The sequence below is a fragment of the Patella vulgata genome, chromosome 4, assembly GCF_932274485.2.
Source record: "Patella vulgata chromosome 4, xgPatVulg1.2, whole genome shotgun sequence".
NCBI classification, from domain to species: Eukaryota; Metazoa; Mollusca; class Gastropoda; family Patellidae; genus Patella; species Patella vulgata.
In genome coordinates, this window is record NC_065882.2 from 36,505,740 (window position 1) to 36,532,805 (window position 27,066).

At 34.7% G+C, this 27,066-nt stretch overlaps 3 protein-coding genes across 9 annotated transcripts; 2 read left to right on the forward strand and 1 right to left on the reverse strand.

Annotated features, from left to right (window-relative positions):
* Window positions 1-825: 825 nt before the first annotated feature.
* LOC126817168 (uncharacterized) lies at window positions 826-18,265 on the forward strand. 7 transcript variants are annotated; one of them, XR_008787805.1, is made up of 11 exons: window positions 1,643-2,174; window positions 3,380-3,448; window positions 5,705-5,816; window positions 6,883-7,661; window positions 8,078-8,100; window positions 8,679-8,954; window positions 13,285-13,347; window positions 14,384-14,496; window positions 14,705-14,876; window positions 15,148-15,359; window positions 15,824-18,265. XR_008787805.1 is itself a non-coding variant. In XM_056100140.1 (10 exons), the coding sequence occupies exons 1-4, from the start codon at window positions 2,097-2,099 to the stop codon at window positions 8,056-8,058; spliced, it is 1,011 nt and encodes a 336-aa protein (XP_055956115.1). In that variant the 5' UTR covers window positions 1,643-2,096; the 3' UTR covers window positions 8,059-8,100; window positions 8,679-8,954; window positions 13,285-13,347; window positions 14,384-14,496; window positions 14,705-14,876; window positions 15,148-15,359; window positions 15,824-18,265. The 7 variants fall into 7 exon arrangements, 3 of the variants coding, with proteins under 3 accessions (XP_055956115.1, XP_050399977.2, XP_055956114.1); XR_008787806.1 differs by lacking the exons at window positions 1,643-2,174; window positions 3,380-3,448 and adding an exon at window positions 826-1,348; XR_008787803.1 differs by having other exon boundaries at window positions 1,643-3,448.
* Window positions 9,178-11,221, forward strand: LOC126817169 (P2X purinoceptor 7-like). The gene is made up of 3 exons (XM_050544021.2): window positions 9,178-10,036; window positions 10,524-10,739; window positions 11,047-11,221. Exons 1-3 carry the CDS (start codon window positions 9,876-9,878, stop codon window positions 11,210-11,212), a joined length of 543 nt encoding a protein of 180 aa, XP_050399978.2. The 5' UTR covers window positions 9,178-9,875; the 3' UTR covers window positions 11,213-11,221.
* A 1,490-nt stretch (window positions 18,266-19,755) lies between the features above and the next one.
* LOC126817881 (uncharacterized) lies at window positions 19,756-26,748 on the reverse strand (the record flags this gene model as incomplete). Its single annotated transcript, XM_056100215.1, has 9 exons — window positions 19,756-20,257; window positions 20,417-20,568; window positions 21,409-21,521; window positions 22,428-22,567; window positions 22,974-23,071; window positions 23,870-24,043; window positions 24,694-24,779; window positions 26,434-26,521; window positions 26,687-26,748. Coding segments are annotated over 9 exons (1,116 nt in total), but the record flags the coding sequence as incomplete, so codon positions are not given.
* Between the last annotated feature and the right edge of the window lie 318 nt (window positions 26,749-27,066).

The following is a 27,066-nucleotide window of genomic DNA, read 5'->3' on the forward strand; positions in this document are numbered from 1 at the left end:
AGATGAAGGTACACAATATAACAATTATTAGGATAATATTTGATAGTCATATATTTCAGAATTCTACAGACTACGAATTCGAAGTAATCGAACCTTCTAAACTCGAAAGGATTTGACGGTGACCTACCTTCAGCAATGACTTTTTTTACTCGAAGTTTCTGATTTCCTAATTCAACCAACTGCCCAACAAAGTCATTTTCTTCTTTATTTTGACCTCCACTGAGATATCCAAATGCCGATTTAAAGAAATCTGCCATAACAGTAGAATCTTATCGGTATTTTAAATTTTAATCTAGTTATAGACAAATCGTGCAATATTACATTTATTTTGCTGGCGGAACACGGTCTCTGACGTCATACGGAAGTAGCGTAAAACGGTCAATCTATATTTGCGACAACAAATTTCAAAACTACCCACTGATCTAAATGGCCACAGATCACTAATGATTTCCCCATTGACTTTAATATTAATTCTCGTCTCTTAGACCGGCTCTAACTTTTTCCCAAATTTTCGTTGGGTAGAACGCTTTCTGCCACAGACGGAGCAACAAGTGGCAAACTCTTGCCCAAAAGCATGTATGAGGTTCACCATCAAAAACTTGAGATACAAAGCTGGAAGTAGAGAAAAATAAACATGCAATTTTCGGCCCTACAATTCATCCTAACCAACCTCTCAACTCTTGTATCCTTCCGCCTCAAAATCATGAATATTCACCCAAACCTGGCAGAAAATGTATTTTCAAACCCCTTTCTTCCATTCTACACCAAAAAGTCAACAAAAATCGCCATGCAAAAGGGGGAAAAAGAGAAAGGGAGAGAAAGACTAAAAATAACTTTGGCCCTTGTTTCGTGGGTGACAGCGTAGAAATATTTGGTGAGCGGTGTCCAAGACAGGAAGCCAGCTCCAACGGCACCAACAGTCCCGAAAAGTCTACCAGTAAACCAGTCCCCGCCAGTCCAACCACCAGCTTTAAAAAGAAGAAGTGAGGGAGAAGCTAGATCCCCAACAACACCAGATCTCTCAAATTCAAAATTCGAATTCATAAAACCAAGGAATCCATCAGTGGGAATCTACGAAGTCGAAAGAAGTTTCGATATTACAGAGACTAGCATCCATACAAGAAATCCAAGAGATATTCGAATTTTAAAACGTTATCAAACATAACACGCAGGGGCGTAAATGTGGGGCCAGGAAAAAAAATAGTCGGTCGCAAAATCAGTGCAGTCAGTCGCAAAATAAGAGCAATCGGTATCAAAATAAGTGCTCACTGCACACGTCACGCTACTCACGCAAAACTTTAGTATAAAATAACCTTGTCAACTTAATGTGTTTCACTCTTATTCTGTTGTGAGTATGTAGGTCTAAGAACAAAATTTCCCCCAGGGAGAAAAATAGTCGGTCTCAAAATAAGTGCAGTCACTGCAGTCGGTCTCAAAATTATGCATCGCCGTCTTAATTAATTAATGAGGTAAACAAATAATGCCAGAATAGATCCCAAATACTAGTCGGTTGCAAAATCAGTGCAGTCGGTCGTATATGGAAGCCTATTGAGGCCATTTCAGAATCTCGTCCCCTCGCCGCGAGAAGTCGAGGGCGAGAACACGAGAAGTCGAGGGCGAGGGAGCGAGAAGTCGAGGGCGAGAGAGCGAGAACGCGAGGAAAAAGGGCGAGAATACGAGGATCTCGCCTCGAGAACACGAGATTACTTTCACCTCGACTTCTCGTCTTCTCGTCCCTCGACTTCTCGCTCCCTCGTGTTCTCGCCTTTGAAAAACCTCGTGTTCTCGCGCCCTCGACTTCTCGCTCCCTCGCCCTCGACTTCTCGCTCCCTCGCGTTCTCGCCCTCGACTTCTCGCCCTCGACTTCTCGCTCCCTCGTGTTCTCGCCTTTGAAAAACCTCGACTTCTCGCTCCCTCGCTCCCTCGCCTTTGGGTCAATCTCGTCCTCTCGTGTTCTCGCTCCCTCGCTTCGTCACAATCTCGACTTCTCGTCCTCTCGTGTTCTCGCCTCGGAAGTGCAGTTTATAACGCATGTCCACTGACTACCGTATCGGCATTTGTATTCAGTCTGGTATTTTCATTCAAAGTCAAAGCCGATGGAAGCTCTAGCGATCAACAAAATTCTCAATGATTTGGGCTTAATCCATCTCTTAGATGTATTTACTGACAATTCCGTAAGTACAAAAGTAGCCTATCCTGTAGATAGATACGACAACAAGTTTTGTTTGGATTGTTAAGTTTAAATTTTGTCTCAGAATTGAATTACCCTTTTGTGTAGTCTCAATCAATATTATTATTAAGCGAAAACGCACATCTTTAGGCCCGTGACGTGTAGCCTATATTTACTTCATTTTATTTAAATGTTAGGCCTAGATATTGGATATTTTCACAGGTTACCGATACCAGTTTAAATATGTTTTTTGTTAATATACCATAGGTAAACTATTTATTAAATTCATTTCATAACCCTAAGCCTAGTCCGGGATGGGATATCGTATTCTATTTATAAATTCAATACGTGACAAATCGGTCGTTTGCTGGGTTAATTTGGCAAGGTTGCATAACTTGCACATGCTAATTCCATTGGCATTGATCATACAATTTGGTTGCTTAAAGCCCCAATAACACTCTTGTTGTAATTGAATAATATGTCCCAATTTTTATTCTGGTCAACAAAGTGTATTATTTTACAATATTCAAATAAATTTATGATACAAATTTCATCGTAACACACCTAATTTAAAAAATTGGAAAAATTCAACTACATGATTTGAAAAGGTTAACGTAGACCTTTTCAAATGTGACTTGGATTTTAAAATATTTTCGAACCCTCTGGACAAGTAAAATAGGTTGTAATGGATAATTTACACAACAGGTAGGACACATAAACATCTGGTACTTAGAATAAGACTATTAATTATTTTCTAGAGCTGCCAAGCCAGCAAGGGTGTTATTGTCCCTTTAACAGTAACAGCTAGGTCACTCGGTACAGTTAGGTGCCCTATAGATTTCCGTGTTCTGGAGGCGTAGTCCTATAATTGACCGAACGTTGCCATATTACTATTTTATAATTATTGGATGTGGATGTGATTAAATGCGGCTTCTAAATCTGACTGCAACTCTAATATTTTAATTGGATGTGAATATAATTATAATACATTATTATCATTCCGGGGAAATTTAGGTCTTGTCATTAGAACTAGGCCTATTATTAGTATTACAATAATATTTGGTTGTGAAAACTTCGTTTCTATTCGTCCACATGCCCATCTTATATTGTCATTTGAAAAACTATAACAACTAAACAAGTAGCCTATTTATAAAGTCCTATAAAACTTCCAGTAAGTCTGTATGTACATTTTTCTACTTTCTATTCTAGTAGCTGTTGATCTGTCAGTGACCAGGGTTTAAGCCACCTGTGCAGATGTCATCAAGGTCACTTTAAGATGTAAACAGCGTTAATTATAATTAGGCTTTTAATTAGGGCATGTGATTGTTGTGGAGGATTTGTGGGGTTAGGGCTAGTAGCACTAGTTCCCTAGCATCTCATGTTGAAAAACTATGATAAATATGGCCCATGATGCTTGATCACCTTTGAAAAGTTGTGTTGATGCTCAAGATCTAGAGGTTAAAGTTAATATCGAATTGACTCTAAATTTACACACAGTTTAAAGGTCATGAGATGAAGAATCCTATTGATTTTCAACATTTTCCAATAGTTACTGCCAGAGTTATGGCCCTTGATCTCTTTAAGATATCTTGTTGACGCTGTATAGACAATATTTATAAACTTAATATCAATTGACTTTTAAATTTAAAATAGCATTATGCAAGAGAAAAATCTGCTTATTACAGGTCTTTCTTTAGGCCTGAAATGTTATCTAAATAATCAATTAGACATTAATTAACATATCCAGACCATAATAAACTCTTTATGTCAAGGCTAGCCTTCGATGTTGGCGGATTAAATTCCTATATGCAGCTTAATGGCCGTTGATAATTAAATCAATCAAGTGGATAATCGAGACTATACTGTTTATATTAATGATTTGAGTAATGATGACCAAGGCTATGTGAATATTGGAAACGCTTTTTTCTCGGCTAATAGTTGATCAATTTGACTGAAATTTTCAGCAAATTACCTTTACACTATCTAGTTTTTAACTATTATAGTGAGAACTGCCATCTCTTTATCTTATCTCCCATTATGTAACTTTAAAGAGTGTTTTAGGCCACAAGACACATTAGCCTATTTCCAATAATTACTGCTAGAGTTATGGCCCTTTATCGCTTCAAAATATCTGGTTGACATTCTAGACGCTAAAGTTAATAAACATCTGATTGATTTTAGATTTATATGCACTGTTTAAATTCACGAGACACAGAAGATTATTGATTTCAACAATTACTGCCATACTGTAGCGCGTGACCTCTTTCAAAAATTTTGTAGACTCTTGTGGCTAAAGTTAATATCTGATTGACTTTAAATAGAGATTACTATCATGAGACAAAGAATCCTATTCATTTTCAAAGATTTCTGATAATTACTGCCAGATTTAAGGTGGAGTGTGGACGCTCTAGAGGCCAAAAATCAATTCATGCATTCATTCACTCTAAAGGCCAAAGTTGATATAAATTGTTTAAATCAAAACAATTGGTTTCTGATGATTTATACATCATGGGTTATTACTTGTAATCAGATTTTCATGTGTTGTAAATGTTCTCATTACTGACTAAAGAAAAAATATGCTTTGGGCGTATGGTGTATGTTTTGTTGCCTGGCAAGAGTGGCAACCTATCTTCTATTTTTTTTACAAAGGTTTTGTTAAAGTTAAAGTTCATTGGAATTTTCCCGTCTGGTTCGTAGTTCCCCCTGTCAGTGATGTAGGATGGAGGGACAATGCATAGCGGTAGTCGTTCAGATGGGATGAAAAACAGGGATCTGTATATACATTGGTGTGCACGGAAATGATCCCTTGACAGTTGGAATTTTGTAATAACATACTGCATGTCAAGCCCATCTTCATTTTGCCCGGTCGGAGCAAGACTGTAGGATGTTAAACCCCAATTTATTTTATTTCATTATAATCCGTATGTGTGGGCGTATGTTTCGTTGCCTGGCAACCTATTTTTTGATTTAAAAAGTTTATCACCATTACACCCTAATGATGTTTGAATTTTGTGAAAATCGGACCAAAACTGTCAGACAAAATGGCCGCTCTTTGTCTGCAAATTGTGTATATAAGTAATACAAAGGTTATGGATACCCTCTAGGGGTCACAATTTTGATCCGATTTTAATTAAGCTTAGACCATATCTTCATATATTAAAAAAATCTTAGTCCCTTTTGATATTTGTGTATTTCAGAGCGTTACTTTTTGGATTATGACCCCTGATTGTACCAAAATTTTTTGTTTTTTTTAGCTTATTCTCTTTTCATCCCTTGCAAAATGTGGGAGTTTCCTGCCTGGCAGCTGCTGATTATCAGATTTTAACGAAACTTAAAATATATCTTTATATCACAAAGATGTCAGTCCCTTTTGATATTTGCGCAATTCAGATCATAACTTTCTGGATTATAGCCCCTGATCGCATGGAAAATCACTTTTGTTCCAGCTTGTTCTCTAACCATCTCTTGCAAAATGTGGGCATATCGTGTCTAGCAGCCGCTGGTTTTCTTAATTAATATATGTTTATTTAACAGGTTGGGCCTCCAGAAGTTCTAACATTAACCGATTCAGAATTTAATTTCCTTGGTGTGAGTGCTATTGGGGACCGTGCTAGGTTGAGACAGAGATGTAGAACATATTTGAATGGTAAGTAGCATGTGCAAAGTCTGGGGATAGCGATAGTAGATGTTGGCAAAACCGAAATACTGTTAAAAGTATGGATTGTAGTTAACTCATGTGTACAAACAAGAAATGTCAATGACAGACGGAAGTTATCGAAAATCTTTAGCCAATTTTAACCCCCAGATTTAACTACAATCCATATTTTTTTTAAATCGAAATAAGCGCCGTTTATTTTCGATAAAGACCACTAGAGTTATGCCCCAGAGTTAGAACTTTATAATTTATATGCTGCATTTATTAACTTATTTTTATATGCCCACATATGAAATACGTTGTCACCAATGTCTGTCTGTCGGTCCGCCTGTCAATAATTGACTTGTTAATGCTATTGTGGATACAGTTTTTAACAGATTTTTTTTTCAAATTTGTTTTCTGGAATATGATAACTGCTACAGTGTTTTTTCAAATTGGGTGTGATGAATTGGGGTCATGAGAGGATGAACCCTATTTCTGCATCCTTCTGTTTCAGATGTGCTGCTGTCGAGGCAGAACTGCTGTGTAGGCGTAATTACACACTCTGCAAGGCTATGTTTATAATATTTCAGTAATATATGCAATTGTCATATATCTGCAGTTTAATTATGTCTTTTTGAAATTTTTATCCTGTAATCTGAATAACTGCTGGTAAATTTAGCTGCGCATGAGAACATGTTTGGTTAACTGCTTTTCACCCCAACTAGCATGTATGTTCTCATTGAAACTAGAACTTAACTTTAAGGAATATTGGGTATTAATTCCTTGTGTTTAGTTAAATTTCGTGGTCTAGATTTGTCTTTGAAATGGCTGCAGATCTTTCATATATAATGCATACCTCAATATGCTCAGTTTATCATTTTGAAGATTTTCAAAATCAGATACAGGTATTTTTAAAATCAAATAAGTGTTCTCACTGTACTATGAATGCTATATATGGATGACTGGCATATTGCCCTTGCTTGGCAGATTTAATCTGGCTGATTTAATCTGGTTCTTGTATGGCAAATGCATTTTCCATTCATTGGTTTTGACTTCACAAATTCAAATTTTCTAGGTCAGTGTGAATCGCCATCTTTAAAGAAATTCAAAGAGCTATCAGAAAAGAAAAAAACACAGAATAACAACAAGTTCAAGTCCAATCGTAGATTATATACTGGGTGGAAGTTATCTACAGGACAGAGTTTTAAACTAGTTCCACTATCTCAAGGAGGGGGATCTATAATTATGGATCTTCCCAAAGAGTATTCTCTTCCAGACCTTCAAAAAAAAATGATTGCAACTTTCTTCCCAGATGGTCAAGCAGTCCATAAAAACATAAAACTTTCACATTGTGAAACATTCATCGGAAATTTTGCTGGTGAACGTGTGCCATCAAGACTGTTGAATGGTGATCTTTTTTCCCTTGATGGATATTTTTCTGAGATAAAATCTAATCCTGTGAGATTATATTTGTATGCAAAAACCACAACGGTTAATCAACCACCATCACCATCAACTTCAACTACCACATTAAATCAACAAACTTCAGCTACATTAAATCAACCACCATCTCCATCAACTTCATCTACCACATTAAATCAACAACCTTCAGCTACATGTACTCAACCACCATCATCATCAACTTCATCTACCACATTAAATCAACAAACTTCAGCCACATGTACTCAACCACCATCATCATCAACTTCATCTACCACATTAAATCAACAAACTTCAGCTACTTGTACTCAACCACAACTAGCAATTAATGCTGTAAATTATGCAACAAATATCATCAATGATGACACAGATGATGAACTACCGGATATCTCATTTTATTCAGGAACACCAACTGTAAGTATATAAATAGAATAATTTATAATCAAGATGCAATTTAAAATGATGTTGAGGGTACAAAAAATACAAAAAAGACTATTGAAAATTTAGGACAAAGTTGGGCCTTTAACTCTATTCAGTTGAGCCCTCACTCACCAAAGGACCTTGGCCAATATTTTAAAGTCCATTAATCATAGAATGGCTACCGATTTATTTTGAAGAATAAGACGCAACCACCTTCAGTCTGCTCCAGCAATCAGACTGATATCAAATCCCAAAGTAAAAGTTAAATTTGTCAGAAATACTCAATTTTTTAGCCCTCTTTTCAGCCCACCCAATGATCTTTCTTTATTATTTGAAATTGGCACAGCAGTCTTCATTATTGTGTGTACGTGTATGCCATCTTATGAAATAAGCGATCTTTTTACTTGCAGATAACCTTCAAGAAAAGTAAAAAGTAAGTAAATTGTCTTTAATAAATGATACTTTTGTTGGGCATATGCTCCATATTTTGAAATGATCCTCACAAAACTTTTAGGCTAGATTAAAACACTCACCCAGAAGGGGACAAATTTATATCATCATATTCATAGGCATATCTTTAATTCAGGCTTTAGATAAGGCCTGGTAAACCAGAGTCAATTGGTTTTAAAGGGTAAATGACTCTCATCAGCAAAGATTTTGCCCATTTGATTAGATTAATGCTTTCTTCACATGCATGGAAGTGGTGTGACTGTAGTTGATTCATTCTGGTATGAACTGATAATTTTTATGTGATGTGTTCGTAATGACAGACTGTTCTTTATGCAATTGTTATGAGCATAAGGTATACCGGTAGATCAAATTTCATTTGAGTGATTTAACAAGCATGTATTCTAGAGTTATCGTCCAAGTCTAATATCCAGTTTACCAAATGCATATATTTAGATTTATGCCTTACTCTTAAGCACTGATATCTAGGCCAATAAAGGCCAGAAAAAATTTAGACGGGCACAATATATCAGGTAGTTAAAACTATCTTAATTTTATTTTCAGAGCTGAGAGCTTGGAAGAGATTCTAGTTCGCTTGAATAGTCAGATAAAAAATGAGAAAAACATCATCAATGTAAGCCGAGGTGATGTTTTGTCTGGAACAAGGAGAGCGTTTTCCAGAAAAACCTTCAGGCCCGAATTCGGTTTAAGCGTCAAATTTTCAGGGGAAAATGGTATCGATAATATCCAGAGAACTTTTACAACTTCTAATGAGCTCTATAAAAGATTCACAAGTGTTTCAAGGGTCAGAGTGTAAAATGCTCTGTCCTGATATCCCCAGTAAGTATCAAATGCACAGGTGAATCATACTAATAAAATCAGCATTGTCAACTGAAATCAACCTTTGTGACCATGCTTCCACTTGCTCCCAAGTAACCAGTCAGACTTACTGACATTATCTTGTTATATGCTCACATTTTAGTATGGTTATATATTGTCATTATTCCGGTTTGTCATAATATCTTGTTAACACCATGGAGGTTTTTAGTTTTGATTATATCTGAGCCAATTTGGTTGCCTATTCGATTGAAGGGAAAAATGCTATTTTACGGATATCTTCAAGTTATTTCCTTTTGCTATATATATCTTGTGGTCTTAGTGGCTTTATAGTCTGGGGTTTTAATGTTCTATTGTTCGGCGCTGAACTGAACTAATGAAGATGGGAATACGCTTACTGACTTATATACGCATGCCAATGTTGTCATCAGACATTGGTTTTCCATCCGATCCGAACAACTAGACAGCTGTCCTTGTCGGGCCCTCGGTCCGGCATCACTGACAAGGGGGAACCACACCGGTAAATCTGGATGCACTTTCTCAACCAATGCAGGGATCGAACACCTGAGCTCCAGACTAGCGAGCCAGCGTCTTACCCACTGGAGGCTCAGTGCGGGGATATCTATTAGCTTAACTGCACGATTTAAAGGTCACCAGAAAAGGCTTCATAATATCCTTACTGACTGCCTAAATATATTCTTTAGTGCCGTGGGATTGCGTCAGGCAAAAAAATTGTTTTAATACATAACATGCGTCACGAGCATTCACAAATGTTTACCTGTGTAGAAATAAAATACGCAGTTATCTGCCCTTTGGTAATTCAAACAATCTGATTGGTCAATAGGTTATTGCGTCATATTAGTCCTCTTTAATGTCAACAAATGATCAAACAGACGTCAATATCGGTCGTATAATTTCTTTACGATGGCAGACATTGAGGAACTAGAATTTTTTGTCCAGCCTTACCAGTTCGAACCACCCGCGAGACGTGATCAATTTAACAACAATGATTCAAGCGAGAACGATTCGTCCAGCAGTAGCGATGCCTCTGAAGCGGAAGGTCAACTGCACGATGTAACGTATTGGTTAGTACTAGTACCATTCTACTTTTTTATTATCACTATCACTATTATATTAGGCTCTTAGATTCTATATTAATAATTTATCATATTCATTTGAAATACATACACCCAAATAAACATGCTTCGTCGATGTATCTTCCAGACGATAGTAGAACGATTGGCAAACAATTTGAAGGCCTAGGCTATATATATATAGGAGAGCTACCGCCAATACAGTAGGGCCTATCGGTCGTTTTTTTTAAAGATGTTATGCCCAAGGCCAAGGGCCTATTTAATGTAGGATCTGTATGATCCAAATTAGTACCGTTGTCAGAATATAATTTAGCTTTACAAAATGATCTATTGATTACATGTAAATTGTAATCAAGGAACAATTTTAATAGTGCTGATCACGTAGATAACAACATCTAATGATCTATATAATATAGAAAAGCCCAGGGCCTACTACAGTACTAATTACTAAAAATATTTTTTTTAAACTTTTGTCCAGGTGCAGTTGTGGACATTGCCTACAAATGCAAGTTCCACGTGACAGGAAGTGTTGTAAAGATTGTCTGCAGTGTGTCGAGAAAATGGGGCAACGTAGTTGCATCTGTCAACATGAAGGTTTTCTTGCAAAGTGTTTAAATCCCCATGTACTAGAGGTCTCTTTTTATGAGTACATTGAACAGCAAGGGCCAGTTGGTGATGATGAACCTATACATGAGTATGTTTTGGTTGTTTTTTTTTAACATATTCATATTCAGTCATTTCAGGTTTTGGCCATTTGGGGTCAATTTCTCCATTTAGACTCTAAATGAGTCAATTTAACTATTGCTACATCTTATTATGCCAGTAGGATTGCAATACACAAATATTCAGTAAATACACTGCCACACACATGGGAGTACTTTATTACTAGCATAAAAATATCTTTCTTAAACATTTCAATAATTTAACAACATACACAATTGATTATTGAACTGCTCACATACAATGCTTTTAGTTAATGGTACCCAATTTATTTATTTCAGGGTCTATAGATATATAGCCTACAGAAGGTTTACAAGATGGATATGGCATATCCTTGGTAAAAAGAACAGAAAGGTCATTCCATCCTGTGTTGTAAATAAAATTCGTGAAACTTTTCCTTCCAGTTCTGAAACTTACACAGGATTTAAGTATCCTGATGACTATTAAAAATAAGAAAAAAAAACTTTCAAAGTATTTTGTTTGATTTTTTATTAAATGGAAGAGTAATGAAAATGTAATTAATTTCATTCCAAAAATCATGTAATGGTTAATTACTTTTCAATTACATTTTATAGCACATATAAATATTTCCAATATAAAAAGCCTCAAATTTAATAGCACTAAAGAAGTAAATTAAGTGTATCGGACACAAATCCAATTCATTATAATTTATAAAATAAAGATTTAAATCAGTTTTAACAAATTATAATAAAACTAAGAAGGCATTATTAGTATTACTTTTTATTTACGACACTTTTTTTTAGACATGTCACCTAATAAGTGGATTTCTGAAAAGATGTATATTGTAATCAATGATTAGTGCTAATTTGCAGGCAATCAATCAATCAGTTAGATTAAAAGACAATTTAGTACTACTTGATAATTTATGTGAAATTGTATTAGACGAACATAAGTGCACCAGAGGACATGAGCTATCGTTGATAAATACATAATGTTTTATTTGTATTCTCCATTGCCAGTATATTAGCTATGGTATGAGTTTAATGGTATTAAATTGTTTAGGAAATATTGTGAGAATAACAGGAAAAGGGGTCCAAAGCCAAGGATAGATTCTGTGTCTAAATACACGTGATCGGAATGTTATCATAACTTGCTCCTGTGTCTTGATTGGCTTTCCTTACTTTCCTCCCATCCTCAAAGTCAAAGTTAGAAAATATGTCTTGGAGAACCTGCCAAAAAAAGAAATTAAGCAATATTACAACCTAATAAAAATATTTGTTGAAATTATTCAGAGATTTACACAGCTATAATGTGATATTTTTTTTTCTAATTCCAGTCTTACCTTAAATTTCATAGTAGGCCCTACTAGTAGCCTACCCGAACGAGCAAATATTTAATTTTTAAGCTTCCATCAAGATTACAAAAATATAAAACCGCACTAGGCGACACTGTTGGGTTGGTTTCATATTGGCATTATTTAATTAATATTATTACTTTGGAGATCGACTTGACTTTATTGTGGGTAGGCCTAAATACAAATAAAACAATTTTCGAATTTACCTTATTTGACTAGTCACACCCAAGGAGTTCAAAATAGCTTGTTTACGGTATGCATAATTTATAATCCGAGGCGAGATTCGATTTCGAAAATCTCAATCGATCAATCGACGAGATTGACTCCTGCCATGGGTACTCATTCATAGGCCAATATTTATGATTGCTTGTCAGTGCTATAATTTCACTTTTAATAGTTAACTTTTTATTTTAATAATAAAAAAACGAACAATAGTTTATACAGTACTAGGCCTAAAGGACTAATGAAATGAGTAATTGTTATCATTCTATAAATAGAAATTAAGTCACGCCCACTCTATTTATAGCGAGATGATGTTATATAAATATAGGCCTCGTGCGTAAAAAATGTCAACCTACCCTTTGTCTTTCTCTCTTTCTAAAACCACCTCTCGGTGTATCAGGTCCAAGTAACGGCTCTACTCCCAGTGATAATGTCGGGAAACTATCTTTTTTTAGGCGTGAGCCTTTTGCAGTGAAATTAATAGCCTGGAGTAACAACGGGTCTTTCGTGAAACTGTCAGAACTGAAGTGCTTTGAGCAGACGTGAGAATGCTTAGATGGCTCCCAAAGCTTTTTAGAATTAGGCGTATGTGACTGTGAGCGTCTTATCTTAACTATCCATGTGTGGTAGAGATCTTTTTCCTTGTCTTTGTTAGGAAATTTGAAAAAACTTTCTCCTAACCCAGTTTTACTGTTGCAATTCACAACAACACAGTGAACCATCTCCAATGTAAACAACGGGATACCGGAACCGGTCAAATGAGCAGAAGGACTAAAATGACGTCACAGCTTTTTTATTCGCGGAAAACTACGACGACTCACGGAGAACGGCGGAAATCGCTAACGTTGAAATTTACCTGTGGCAGGTAATGTTGACATTCGGGATCGTGTTATACTTATGGAAATGATATTTTGACATAATTACTTGCATTATTTAAACGATTTATGAAGCCTTTTCCGGTGACCTTTAAATTATTTTTCAGGTGAAGAAAGAGATGATTACAGACTGTTTGGAAAAATCATATCATATTCAGTAATTCACCGTGGTAAGTATTTTGATATTCATTCCTTTTAACATTAAGTATATAGTGATGCAAGTAGCTGCAGTTACAATTGAATTTCTGGATGTTATCAACTTGGATGTCTGTAGTATGTCTGGGCATAAAAATGTCATTAGACACCACTTAAGATGAATTTTGAACAATAATCTATCGCTTTATCTACATTTAAGCCTAGAGAGATTTTGAAATTAACAAACAGCATAGGTATCTGCAGTTATTGTTGAACTTTTGAAAGCAATATTGTATCATTGTAGTAATACAGTGTCATTTCAAGTATATATAGATATTTAACTGATATTATGCATATACCAGCTACCTATATTCTGTCTTGATATTTATCCTTATCATACAAACAAATTTCTGAGTGATTTTCCTTCCAGATTGATGTAAATTAAAACTAAAAACCTAAAACAAAATTATTAAATTTCTTTTATTATGTTTCTACAGATTTAATCAATCTGTTTTATTTAGCTTACTTTATTAGACTGCAGATGTTTGCAACCTTTAATTGGTGTTTTAATTTTAAACAACCTTTAAAGATACATTATATAAGAGCTAAATCTGCCTAATGTGGGTTTTTATTTAGGCCTCAAATGTTATAAAAACTATTATTTAGATATTTACTTATTACTTGACAAGCCTATAATCAACTCTCCAGCAGATGTAAATGGATGCAATACGATTGCCATTTAATGATTTAATTCAAACGTGGAGACGTGAGAGAGTCTTGATAAACAAGACAAGTAATGTTGCAGTGATAATAACAAATTTGTCAGAACTTCAAACAGTGACAACATCTCTAAGAATAACTTAATTTGAGGAAATTTTCAATATATTACTTTTCAAATATTTATTTTTGAACTATTATAGCAGAAGCCAGCTCTTTATCTGATTCTTACATAATTGATCTGGAGCAGAAAAGAAGGATTTTAAACTCCATTTCATAATTTATATTTAAGGATCAAAGATAAATTGACTCATTTAATCTTAACATAATTGTTTCTATTTTTTCAATGTAAAGGTCCAGTGCCAAGATTCTTTTCTGGAATCCTTTATGATCTGATAGCTTTTGGCTCTTGTGAACCAAAATTGGATGACATAGTAGATTATCAAATCAGAGAACAAATTAAAGAGGTATTTCGAATGCTAGTGTATTAGATATAGATTTGTTCAGTAGTAAAATTCAAATGCAGGATCTTTTCTGTTTGTCAAAGTGATTGTATCATACGGTGGGTGCCGAATCTGGTTCCAATTTAATTGTATTATAAAATGCATATAAAAGCTGGTGTTTTGTTGTATGATTATATTGATGAATATTTTTTTTTTTTTCGTTTTTTAACAGTTGTCAAGGCAGATGATGTAATAATGTTACAAGAGGCTGCTCAGCCTCTTATTGGCCATATAGACTTTTTAGGAGCTATACCTCTTATATTCGATGTAAAAAATAAAGAAAGTCTAGTCACATTATTAACACGGTATTTTGTTGTGGACAGGGTAAAAGGAGTACTGAATCAGTAAGTGAATGTTTTTTGATCACTGTTTATCTGAAAAATTGGTGTTCCTGGACGTAGAAAAGCTACAAGTTTTTAATGGGGAGATAAAAAAAAATGATGTCCTCCATAAGTCAATGCATGTTAATCCATAGGCAATCAGGAAAAAAAGTAGAAGGAAATGCGGTTTGCCTGAGAAATTTGTTAAACTTCCACATTGAATGACTTATTATAGAAATATGAACATATTTCATCAATAAATATCCCTAAACAACTAATTTTAACTTTATTTTAGGTTCTGTGAAGGGATGGATTCTTTAGGTTTGAGAAAGGAAATAATTAAAAATCCAGAAGTCATGAGAGAACTTTTTGTTTTCTCGTATGAAAAATTGTTGTCCATTAATATTGATCACCTGTTTACTCCGGTTTTTAGCGAAAACAGCTTTTCGCTTGAACAGGAATTAAACAGCCATGCTCATTGGAGAGATTTTCTTCTGGATCTTGAAGGTGATCATCCTCAAGTATATTTTTCTGTTTTTCATTGTCTATTAGTTCTGTCCCACCTTTATCATGTTAGATTAGTGAACCACACAACAGTACAGTGTAAATTTTTAATAATACCATGGGACAAATGGTATGGTTGCCCATGTCCATCTGACAGTCCATAGGTATTTCTTGTCTCCAAATATTGTTCCATTGCGAGCAAAGATATTAACTTTTAAAGGTTGGATAGGATATTTGCATTATTTGCAACCACCGTTCTTATCTACTTTTAAGTAAAATATATAGATATCCAATGGCATCCAGAGTTGATAATGGCCTGGATAATTTAGATAAGATTTCAGGCCCAAAAAAAGATCTGCAAAAGGCAGATTTAGCGCTTTCATAATGTACTTTTAATTTCTTGACAACTGCAGGCTTACAATAGATGTGGATGAAACTCAATTTTTATTTATCCTCTTAAATTTCAGAAACAGATGAACTGGGTAGTTTGTTATCTTTTGTGACTGGTTTAAAGGACATACCTCCACTGGGATTCAACCCACCACTAAAGCTACTGTTTAGACACCCATCTTTTGAATGGGACATTGCCCCGTTTGCAAATACTTGTGCTAATACCCTTAACATTCCAGTGTTAAAAGATTATGATGCATTCAAAACTGCAATGGCCATGTCTTTAAGAATTGGCAATATTTTTACTGACGCTTAAAATATTAACTTGCCTTTTTCTGTTTTACCCAGTCAGTTTGAAAGTTTTTAAGATAGTTATATTTAAAAACACTTTTTGGTCATACAACGTAGTCTGTTTTATCCAATCAATTTGATAGTTTTTAAGATAGTTAATTTAAAATTGCCCTTTTTGTGATACAACTTAAATCTGTTTTATCCAATCAGTTTGATAGTTCTTAAGATAGTTATATTTAAAAACGCTTTTTTGTGATACAACTTAGTCTGTTTTATCCAATCAATTTGATAATTTTTAAGATAGTTATATTTAAAAACACTTTTTTGTGATACAACTTAGTCTGTTTTATCCAATCAATTTGATAGTTTTTAAGATAGTTAAATTTAAAGTATTGCTTATGTTTGTTTGTGTAATAATTTCTTATTTACCTTTGGGGGTAACCCGTTTTAAATTTATTTCTTTGTGATATATTTTATGTTCTTTGATTCAGTTTTTATTTATTTCTGTGTAAAGCTGCAACAATCTAAGAAAATATGCAATGTATAAATTTTGCATTATCAATTTTTGCAGTCTGAGTTATTTATAATTTTTAACATAAAATTTTATGTTAAAAGATGTATAGTAGTAATGAAGCAGTATTTTTTACACCTGCAAACAGATAAAGTCCGACAAATATTACCTTTATATTTTTTTATCGTTTACCTATTAAATATGCTCTTTGTAACTTAATTTCTTTGTTGTCAGAATTGCAGTACCGGTATCAGTAAAACACAAACTACTTCCCTTTGCAAGACTTTTTGTACCAAATCCTATGCCTGAACATTTTGTACATGTAAATTTCCTACAAGAAACTGGTTTTCTATTATTTGAAAAGGAGAATTAAATTGTTTTAATTTCATAGGGAATTTCTTATTTGACAATGGGTAGAAATAATGATTAATATACAGGCTTTTGCATATAAAGTTAATTTGAATGTCTTCATTGCAATCACAACTAACCTTTTTAAGATTAAAATTCTTACATTAATTTTTATACTCCCACATTGAAATGTGGTTGTAAATTTTGTCGTTACCTTGGTTAGCTCTGTTAATATCTGATTGACTTAAGATTTATACACAGTGTTTAAGGTCATCAGACTGATTTTCAACCATTTCTAATATTTACTGCCACAGTCATGGCCTTTAATCACTTTGAAAAACATTGCAGATGCTCTTGAGGCTAAAGTCAATATCCGATTCACATTAAATTTATTAAGTGTTTAAGGTCATGAATGATTTTCGATGTTTACTGCCACAGTCATGGCCTATGATTACTTTGAAAATTCTTGTGGATGCTCTAGTGGCTAAAGTTAATATCCAATTGACTTTAAATTTATACACAGTGTTTAAGGTCATCAGTTAAAGATGCATCAACAGAACACAATTTTTATGGGAAACAATCACCGGTTTTATTCTAAAAGCACCACGTTTCGATAAGAGGATAGTTGTCGAAACATCAAATAAAACCAGTGATTGTTCCCCATAAAAATTTTGTTCTGTTAATTTGTTTCCCAATCAATAAATGCCACTTAAAGATTAAGTTAAAGACACTTTTTGATTTTCAACAATTTCTGATAATTACTGTCAACATTATGGCCCTTGATCACTTTTAAAATCCTGTGGATGCTCCGACCAAAGTTATCATCTGATTTGATATTATATTCACTAAAACAGAGTTGAAGGTTATGAGATCTTATTGATTTTCAATGATTTTTGATGAACTTAAACAGCTAAATCCATGATATTAAATGTTTTGTATATTAAACTTTAGCATGAGCCAAACAAATTCTAATGATTTTCTGTTAATTACTTAATGAGTTGTTACTCTTAATCCGATTTATGTGCATTATAAATGTTTCATTAACGACAAAAAAAAAATATGCAACTGTCCAGTCGATTTAGCTGCTGTGGGGGATATTTTTGTTGAGAGGCAACCTATCCTTAAATATGGATTAGTGTACTGCCATGTGTTTTATTATTGTTGATGAATATGTTTAATGATGTTGCCTTAATTAGGTTCCATATTAAATTGGTTAAGTTTGATGATCAACTGTTCCATGTAAATTTTGGGTTAAACATGATTTTGTACCTTTAGGCATAGTTAATGTCATAATTTTAATTTCTTAAAAAATCCTTTTATTAAGAAACTGTTATTGTATCTTGTTAAGTTATTAAATATTCATAAATTTTTTCTGTGTATGTACTGACTACATCCCATAAAGACTAGGCCTTCTACCATTTTAAGATTCTAGATTTATTGCTGTTTTTAAAATGTAGGCTAGATACAGGATTTTTGAAAGGGACGGGATAGGGTGGTCAAAGGAAAGTCTTGAAGATTTTTCATTGATGGGTAGAAACCGCTTACACATTTGACTAAAAAACAACAGTGTAAGACAAATATGTATTTAATACATCTACAAGATCATTCCATGTCCGGATGGGCAATAACTAAAACCCTTTCACCCTTCCCCTATTTACGAAGTCCCACTGTTCAGACATACTGTCATGATTTTTTTGGGAGGGTTACATATTACAGGATCCTAGACCTGGTTAAATTAATAAGTAAGATTGTATCTAATATTGAAATTTGAGGCCAATAGCTTAATTGCACCAGGTATCATGAAGGTGCTGACAATACAGTACCACCACCCCCACCACCTCACTGGTGCTCCTTAACTGTTTAGCTTATGCCTTCGATGGATTACAGTGCTTATCCCGAGAGGTGATTGTGACAAATAGAAGAGAAAATAACATACTTTGCATTTCAGGCCTATATCTGTTAATAAGGCCTTATGGGTAAAGCCTTTCCCAGCAACTAATCAAACACCATTTAGGGTATTCTGGCAAAACCTTATAGAGAGAGAGAGAAATGGGGTTTAACGTCCACTTGACACAAACTAGGTCTTTTCGGGACTAACATATGGTTTAATTGTATTTCCATAATTCGCTTGCGCGTAGGGGTCTTTAGCAGTGGGAGAAAACCCATGAGGTTGGACAGACGACCCTGCTCCTTGTCACGTACAACTGGGGATTTGAAACCATGCCAGTTGACTCAATAGCAGGCTGAACAATACAGTGTGCACGCTAACCATTCGACCATCCAACCCCCCCAAAACCTTAGTTCAGGCTGATGAATAATAGGTTAATATACACCCTTGGCCTTCAATAAAAGCTTTGTCTTCCAAACTGTTTGACCAGCGGTTGCCAGGCAAGATACACCCACATTTTGCAAGAGATGGACAGATAACAAGCTAATATAAGATGTGTTTTAAGGAATATCAAGAGCCATAATCGGGCATGTTACGATTCGATACGCTCAAGTATCAATATGAAAGCATATCTATAGGAAATAAAATTAAGTTTCACTGAAATTGGATCGGATAAAAAGAAAATTGTGACATCTACAGGGTCATAACCTTATTGCGTACGGGGAGTGGCTAGTTTGTCAAGCAGTTTCAGTCCGATTTTTATGAAATTCAAAATCAGCTGACATTATTGTGTAACGGTGATAAATTTAAACATTTATTCCAAATCAGGCAAAAAGTCTATCCTCTAGATGAACAACAATTGGCCAACACGGATTTTCAGACATTCAGGGGTCATAATCCAGGAAATTACCATTCCGATATATCAAAAGGAACCAAGATCTATAGGATAAAAACATATTTTTATTTTCATCAAAATTTGATAAAAAAAATTGTGACCTCCAGATGATTAACAACCATGGTATTACATAACCTACTTTTACACTATCAGTCCAATTTTTATGAAATTCGAGCTCAACCATCATAACTATGTAACAGTGAAATATACAGTGGAACGGTTTTGTAAATCGGATAATAATTGTGACCTCTAGAGGGACCACATCGAAAGAAATCAAGATCTTTGGGTTATATTCTATAACCATACATTTCAAGTTTCATCAAAATCATATAAAAATTGTACCCTCCAGAGGGTCCACAAACACTGTATGTTTAATTAGTCACTTCTCATTTTTAGCCAACTATATAATTCTAATGCCTCTTCTGGATCATTTTGCATCTCTTTTCCGGCCTGCACTAACAATTCTGAGCATACATTTTCAAATTCTCTTAAACAACCGTTGGGTCCATAAAATTTACAAAACTGACTAAAACTATCAAGATCTTCAACAGCAACTTCGGTCTTGTAATCAACTGTATCTGAATATTAAAATGAAAAAAAAAATCACACAAAAATATCTGATATATGACATAAAAGCAGCTTAGTTTTCATTTAATGATCAAATAATGACCAAATAGTTTCTACCCCCATATGGTGAAAATAATTTCTCATATTAAATCTTGTGATTGTCGCCTTACCAAACAATTGTGGAGTAAAATATAACAAGTCTGGTTTGCCTGCAGGACACTCTGCCCCTTTAGTTGGTCTCATCTTATGTTGATTCCAGTCTTTACGGATTTGGTCTAAGTCTTTTTGAATGAGATTTGTGAAGCAAAACCTGAAACATTCTCTGTAAGACATAATGATACCAATACTGCATTATCAATATGAAAACTAATATGTATGCTTGTTAACTTTGCTGTAAACATATTATATTATATTAGTATTAGTTAATTCAAGCATATCAAAAAAGGTAAACAATACCAATACCTATAGAATGTATTACATTGTAGGGACCTTAATAATGGAGGCTCTATCATAAATATATGCCAAGTAGCCTTTCTTTATAACTTGGCACCTAAGTTTGACTACCGATAATCTAACTATAAACATTACATAAACAAGGCCCCAAGAAGTCATCTAAATGAATGAATGAATGAATGAATGGGTGTCACTTAAATACTACCCCTTAAGAACAATTAAAAATTATCCCTTAAGAACAATTAAAAGTTAAGTCAAGAATATAATTATTCTGTATTGCTTATTGTTACCTCAAGTAACCTCTAGTATATTAGTGGAAAGTTTGTAGATTTAATTATAGATAGTGACAATGGGTAGGCAAGAAGACATTCATAATTTCGCTCATAATAAAGTAATTTGACTGACATTTTCGATATATTCATTTTGCATTATCTATTTTTAAACTATTATAGACAGGCGAGATCTTTATCTAAATCTTACATATTGCATATTTAAATTTCATTCAGATTCAATTTAAAGTTTATTTCGATACAGTATTTTGGGGTAACAAAACAACCCTTTTGTATAAAATTGTCAATATTCATCATCCAATATCATATCAAAATAACCACACATATCATCACTTGCTAGAGTGGTGGTCACTATGATGACAACACATGTCCACATAACAGTATATGGATCTAAAAATGTTGAAATGATGTATACACACTTGTTTTGGCCATTTTCGGTATTAATCTCTCCTGAAGCTTCTAAATCCTTAAATAAATCCATCCAGAACTGACAACCACCCTGTTTTGCAGACCGCCAGAATCTTTCTATCCGCTACAAGAGACGATCATTGGTATATACTAAACATGTAACAACTTCAACAAAGATAAATTGCTAGACAACGAAACATACACCCACAGCATACAATTCACCCGAGCAGTCCACAGAGGGTGTCACATTTATTTATTCTTTCAAAGGTAATGATAGCATTCACAAGACACTACTAGTTCAGTGGTTAAAGGGGGAGGGGGAATCGTCACCCGACCTGTGAATTTATGAGACCGAGTTTTTCTCAACAAGTTTTTTGCGTAGATCCGAATTTGTGGTGTGGCCCCATTTTTTGCGGTCAGATTTTGCATTTTAAGATTCAGACATAGCATCGCAACATTTCAAAACTATTTCTGATCGTATTACTTATATAGTAATTGCAGGGGGATTACACCACACATAATTTACATAAAAACAAATATATGGACAAGACATCATACCCAGAAACCACAATTAAACAAACAATTCAAAAAGAGTGAATGGATTCGATGTCAATTTTGACATTTTTGTAGGCGTGGCAGATTGGGCAGATTAGGGATGTACCCCACTGAAACCAGTCTTCGAAGTGATAAATGGCAATAACTCTGAAAGTAATTATCAGCCACTTCATCTCATGTACATAAATACTATAGTCAATCGGTTAATCACTTACGCTTGTAAAGAGTCCACAAGAGGTTCAGATTGATTAAGGGTGATCAATGATCGTAAATTTCAAGAGAATCGGATAACAACTTTAGCAACCACAAAATTTTAAAAAGTGACCATGGGTCATAACTCTAGAGCATTTACACGCATATGTGGATGCCAGACTGTCTGAGGAAAGGCGGACAGACAAAGGGCGAATAAAAGGGACTAAATTGAAAATGTATTTGGTATTCTAAAGTTTGAATTTTTTTAATAAAAGAAAATTACCTGATTTGCCAGTGATGGTCCATACAAAAAGCTTTTTTCACCAGCCATGTCATCTCCATGATACCATCTTAGTGACTTCTGGATATTCTCAATTATTTTGTTCTCTGTGCCTTTATCGGCTCTAATACATCGAGGAACTCCTATAAGTTTAAAATGGGTATTATTATATGGGATTATAATAAATAGATGGGACATATTAATTAATTGCATTTACTTACATCGGTGCATACATTGTTTCTTGTGTGTGTGTGCTTTCATAAAGCATCGTGCAAGGCGGGGGGCAATATAATCATATGCGATTAACAACCTACGATTATGTACGCATCATTTTGCCATTGAAAGGGACAGATCTCTTAAGATACCACGTGGTTCGCCCTCGTCAATAATACCATACGAAAAAACTGGAATGCTACAATATTTGGGAACACAATAACAACGGCGTAGTACAATAGCCACAAGTGTCGCATTCTATGCCTCCTTCTCTCTCTGTATCGATGCACATTTCAATGTTTCGTGAGAAATTTCACATTATGCTTCTACTCTCACCTTCAATTCCAAGCAAATATTCTAAAAAATAGCCTGCAACCACCTCTGGATCATTGTTGGTTCTACCAACACGAAGCCATAAAATTCGTCTAGAATATCTGAAAATAGTTAATCTTAATCTGTAATACAACTTATTGTGATATGCTGAGCTGTTAACAATATTTTCAATCTCTCAGAAACTGAAAACAGGCAAAATAAACTTATTAGTGAAGCTGTAAGGTTCATTATTTCAAGTTGACATTATTCTCTTTTTGGTAAAGCTTTATAAAACTTGTTTTATTATTGAGTAGTCCAAACAAATGTAAATAAAACTAATAAAAGCGCAGGCGAAGCGCTCCTGGTTGCTTCTTGTTAGCTCTACAGTTTTCTGTAAATTAGCTTTTAAGTCCAATTAATCTTTCTATAGATATTATTTATTTTTTACTGATTTTATAGATTTATATTTTCTACATTTATTGTAGCGCACCGGAACACTCATGTGAAATATAGCTCTATATAAATGTTGTATAATAATAATAGAGCGACAGAAAAATATGGTTTATCGTCCATTCAACACAAACTAAATCATTTCGGGACTAACATAATAATTTTCAATTTCATTTCAATAATTTCCTTGTGCGGAGAGATCTTTAGCAGTGCGAGGAAATCTGAGGACACAGAGAAATATAACATTAAAATAAAAACTAATAATAATCTATTAAGTAAACTTTATTTAATTCTGGCAGGTGGTTTCATTAGGATAAAAGGGCATATCATAATAACACTAGCTACAATTTCATGGAATCATAATTATTGAGTTTAATACTAAGCATCCATAAAATTGTACCTTGTGTTAATATGTTCCATAACTATAAGTGCCTATCAAAGAAGTCATATTATAATACAGTTTTTCTTACCCACATATTCCACCATGTATCGCAAAGCCATAGGCCTTCAACTTGTCATACCCATCTATGTGGATTAAATAGTTTGGACCTTTGTTGACATATATTCTCCTTGACAGTTGGTGTTTCTTGCGAAGGTTCACCCCTTCGGGGTCCATTAACTTTAATAAAGTGTAAACCTTGTCCCTGTAAGTAATACAAGCGTATTACTAGAAACAAAATAGATATTTTATCAATCCTTCCACATTCCACTCAGAAATATTTCATTTTTCATAATATAACATGTAATTGTCTGCAATATCACTTTAAATAAAGCTATTTCACACACACACAAGAAACAATGTATGCACCGATGTAAGTAAATGCTATCATAAAGAACTTTTTGTGTGTGTGTGTGTGTAGTGGTGCGGGGAGGGGGCGGGGCACATAGCCCTCCACTCTTTCATAAGCAGCCGTGAATTGTCAGGGACTACCTGAATCACATGCTTACTTAATTGTTTCCTGGTGATACTAACTAGAGCTGGCAATGTTGTCAAGCTTTTAAGTACTATGCTGTCCAGGAAGTTGCGAAACAAGTTATACACTGGAATGTAAAAGTTAAATAGTTTAACATTTAAATTTATTTTCGTTTGAGGACATGTATACCAAGTGTTATTGTTATCAGTTCAAATCTGTAGGGGTGAGGCTGCTTTCAAATGTTTGCGACAAATGTAATCAACTTTCGATGAAATTGCCTAACTCTGCTTGACCTTCATTTTATGATTAAGACACTACTAAGTTCAAGAATGCCAAGTTTCATTAACACGCAGTTGCATTGCAGAACATGATAGAAATACCTAGCAACACGTAGGCCATATTTTGACAGGAGTCTTTTCGCTAAAGCCCTGTAACCAAGGCACCGTCCACTTCCAGTCAATTCCTCCTGAAATAAAAGAAATTTTTTTTCATTTCCATGCCAAACCATTAAAGTAGTTGGATTTAGAGAGAGAGAGAAATGGGGTTTAACGTCCACTCGACACAAACTAGGTCATTTCAGGACTAACATATGGTTTCAATTTAATTTCAATAATTCGCTTGCGCGTAGGGGTCTTTAGCAGTGGGAGGAAACCGGAGTGCCCGGAGGAAACCCACGAGGTTGAGAAGGCGCCCCTATCTCCATGCCACATACGCTCACACCAGGGATCGAAACCACAGCCGCAAGCCAGAGGTGACCGGCCAGCTAGGGGTCGAAGCGCGGCACTCCAGACCTCTAGGCCATCCCAACCCCCCCGTTGGATTTAGAAGCCTATATCTAAAGCATTGGTCATTATCAAGGCAGGGTTAACCATTAGGCTAATAAGGCTATAACGCAAGCCCTTTAAAAATATTTAGGCCTACAGATCTGGCTGGGGGTCGACTAAATTTTCTAAAGATACCATTGAAAATATCAGCAAATGTTGAATAGTCTTAGCTATCTGACACAACTAAAATCGCCATGGATATCTCAATCATTGTCTAAAAACTCTGTTGTTAATATTTTCATTGCAAAAGCCATCGAAAAACGCAACGTGCTACATAATAACTGTCTTATGACTATGTATTGTCATTTTGTTCCCAAAATTGGGTACTTCTTCAGTAAGCGACCATAAGTCTAAAGTAGGGGAGAGCGGGGCTCAGTGGGCTATGGGGCACAGTAAGCCAGGCTTTGTAATTTTACACTGTTTTGGCAAAATTCAATTGTGACATCACTGAGGAATTGCCCTTTATAGCCCCCATTTGTCCTCCTAAATTCAATAAATTCATGTAAACTGATTGATATTTATCAGCCATTAACCGTTTTTGTGACGCAAAAGTGAATTTTTAGTGGACTGGTTAAACTGCTTGGCTACTCCAGATTTTGTTAGAGCCCACAAACTTGATATTCCAGGTGAAGTAGACAGTGATTGACTCTCATTAGAAATATTTTGTTTCATAATACTATCACATGTCTTCCTGCCATTTTCGATTTTCTGTCATGGTTGATGACGGGGCACAGTGGGACACACTTCAGAGGGGCACACTGGGCATAAGCATTTCGAGTTTAGCTAAATATCATCTGTCCATTTTAGAAAGAATCTGGGTATTTGAGCTGTTTTTAAAGAAATATTGGACCTAGGATACGAATCGTTACTGACTTACAAGTCATAGGAATTTTTCGCATAAAGGATTTTTTATTCAATGTTATGTTGGGTCAAAAAAAATTTTGGTTTTACAATGATCTACACAGAAATAGTTTCAATTTATTAACTTTTTAACAGCACTATTAAATCAAACATATGACTGGCTTCAACTGAGTACATAGTTTGATTCTCTGTAGAATTTCACTTCTGGTCAATTTACTAAAAAAAAGAAATCATGCCCACTGTGCTCCGCTCTCTACCACCCTTAATACGACCCTAGTGATTATATAACAGTAACTACAGACTGTACCGTGGGGTGTGGGATATTGCTGTTGATTCTCGTTATTCCCACTTTCTGTAAACCGGGGTCATTTCTTCACAAGATATGTAAGGTTTCGGAGGGAAAAATTTAGCCTATTACGTAGGCTTCACACCTACTCTTATAGCAGCTGTTATAGACTCTTCGTCATTTCCACCTCTTCGCCTATGACCATATTTTTTAAGAATTCTTCTTATTTGCCTTTCACTGAATTAATAATAAACAAACGAAAATAAATGTTTTTAGTCATTTTCTAGAAGAACATATTTCTTTGCTTTTGTGATTCAATATTCATTATAAATTTCCATAAAATCAATGACACACACCATACCACACACACCATACCACACAATCACACCAAGAAAGGCCTACCTTATTGATATAGTGTGTCTTAGAAATAATAATATAGAGACTTCAATATTGGTGTATCCGCCAAAAATTCACGAATGAGCTCATCACCTGTAATAATAATAAGCATAGATAGGAAAATCAAATGTCTGCTCGTGGCTCAAAAACACACGTTTTGACTAAAATGTAAAACATGATTAATATAAAAATGAGATTAAACAATTAAAATACAAGTTTTGCGACTTTATAACCAGTGACACTGGTAGGGTGACCCATGCAACAATAATTATCCGCTAAGAAATTCGGTCTTACCTGGAGAGTTGTTGACTGTCCAACGACGAATTTCTGAATGATGACAAAACACCGCCGGGTCCGCTGGGAGCACGTGCGAGTAATTCATCGCA

Coding starts and splice junctions, on each gene's coding strand:
- LOC126817169 (XM_050544021.2), top strand. CDS start 9,876: ATGGCAGACATTGAGGAACTAGAATTTTTTGTCCAGCCTTACCAGTTC. Junction 10,037..10,523: donor CTGCACGATGTAACGTATTG/GTTAGTACTAGT, acceptor ACTTTTGTCCAG/GTGCAGTTGTGGACATTGCC. Junction 10,740..11,046: donor GATGATGAACCTATACATGA/GTATGTTTTGGT, acceptor TATTTATTTCAG/GGTCTATAGATATATAGCCT.
- LOC126817168 (XM_050544020.2), top strand. CDS start 2,097: ATGGAAGCTCTAGCGATCAACAAAATTCTCAATGATTTGGGCTTAATC. Junction 5,817..6,882: donor ATGTAGAACATATTTGAATG/GTAAGTAGCATG, acceptor CAAATTTTCTAG/GTCAGTGTGAATCGCCATCT. Junction 8,101..8,678: donor ACCTTCAAGAAAAGTAAAAA/GTAAGTAAATTG, acceptor TTTTATTTTCAG/AGCTGAGAGCTTGGAAGAGA.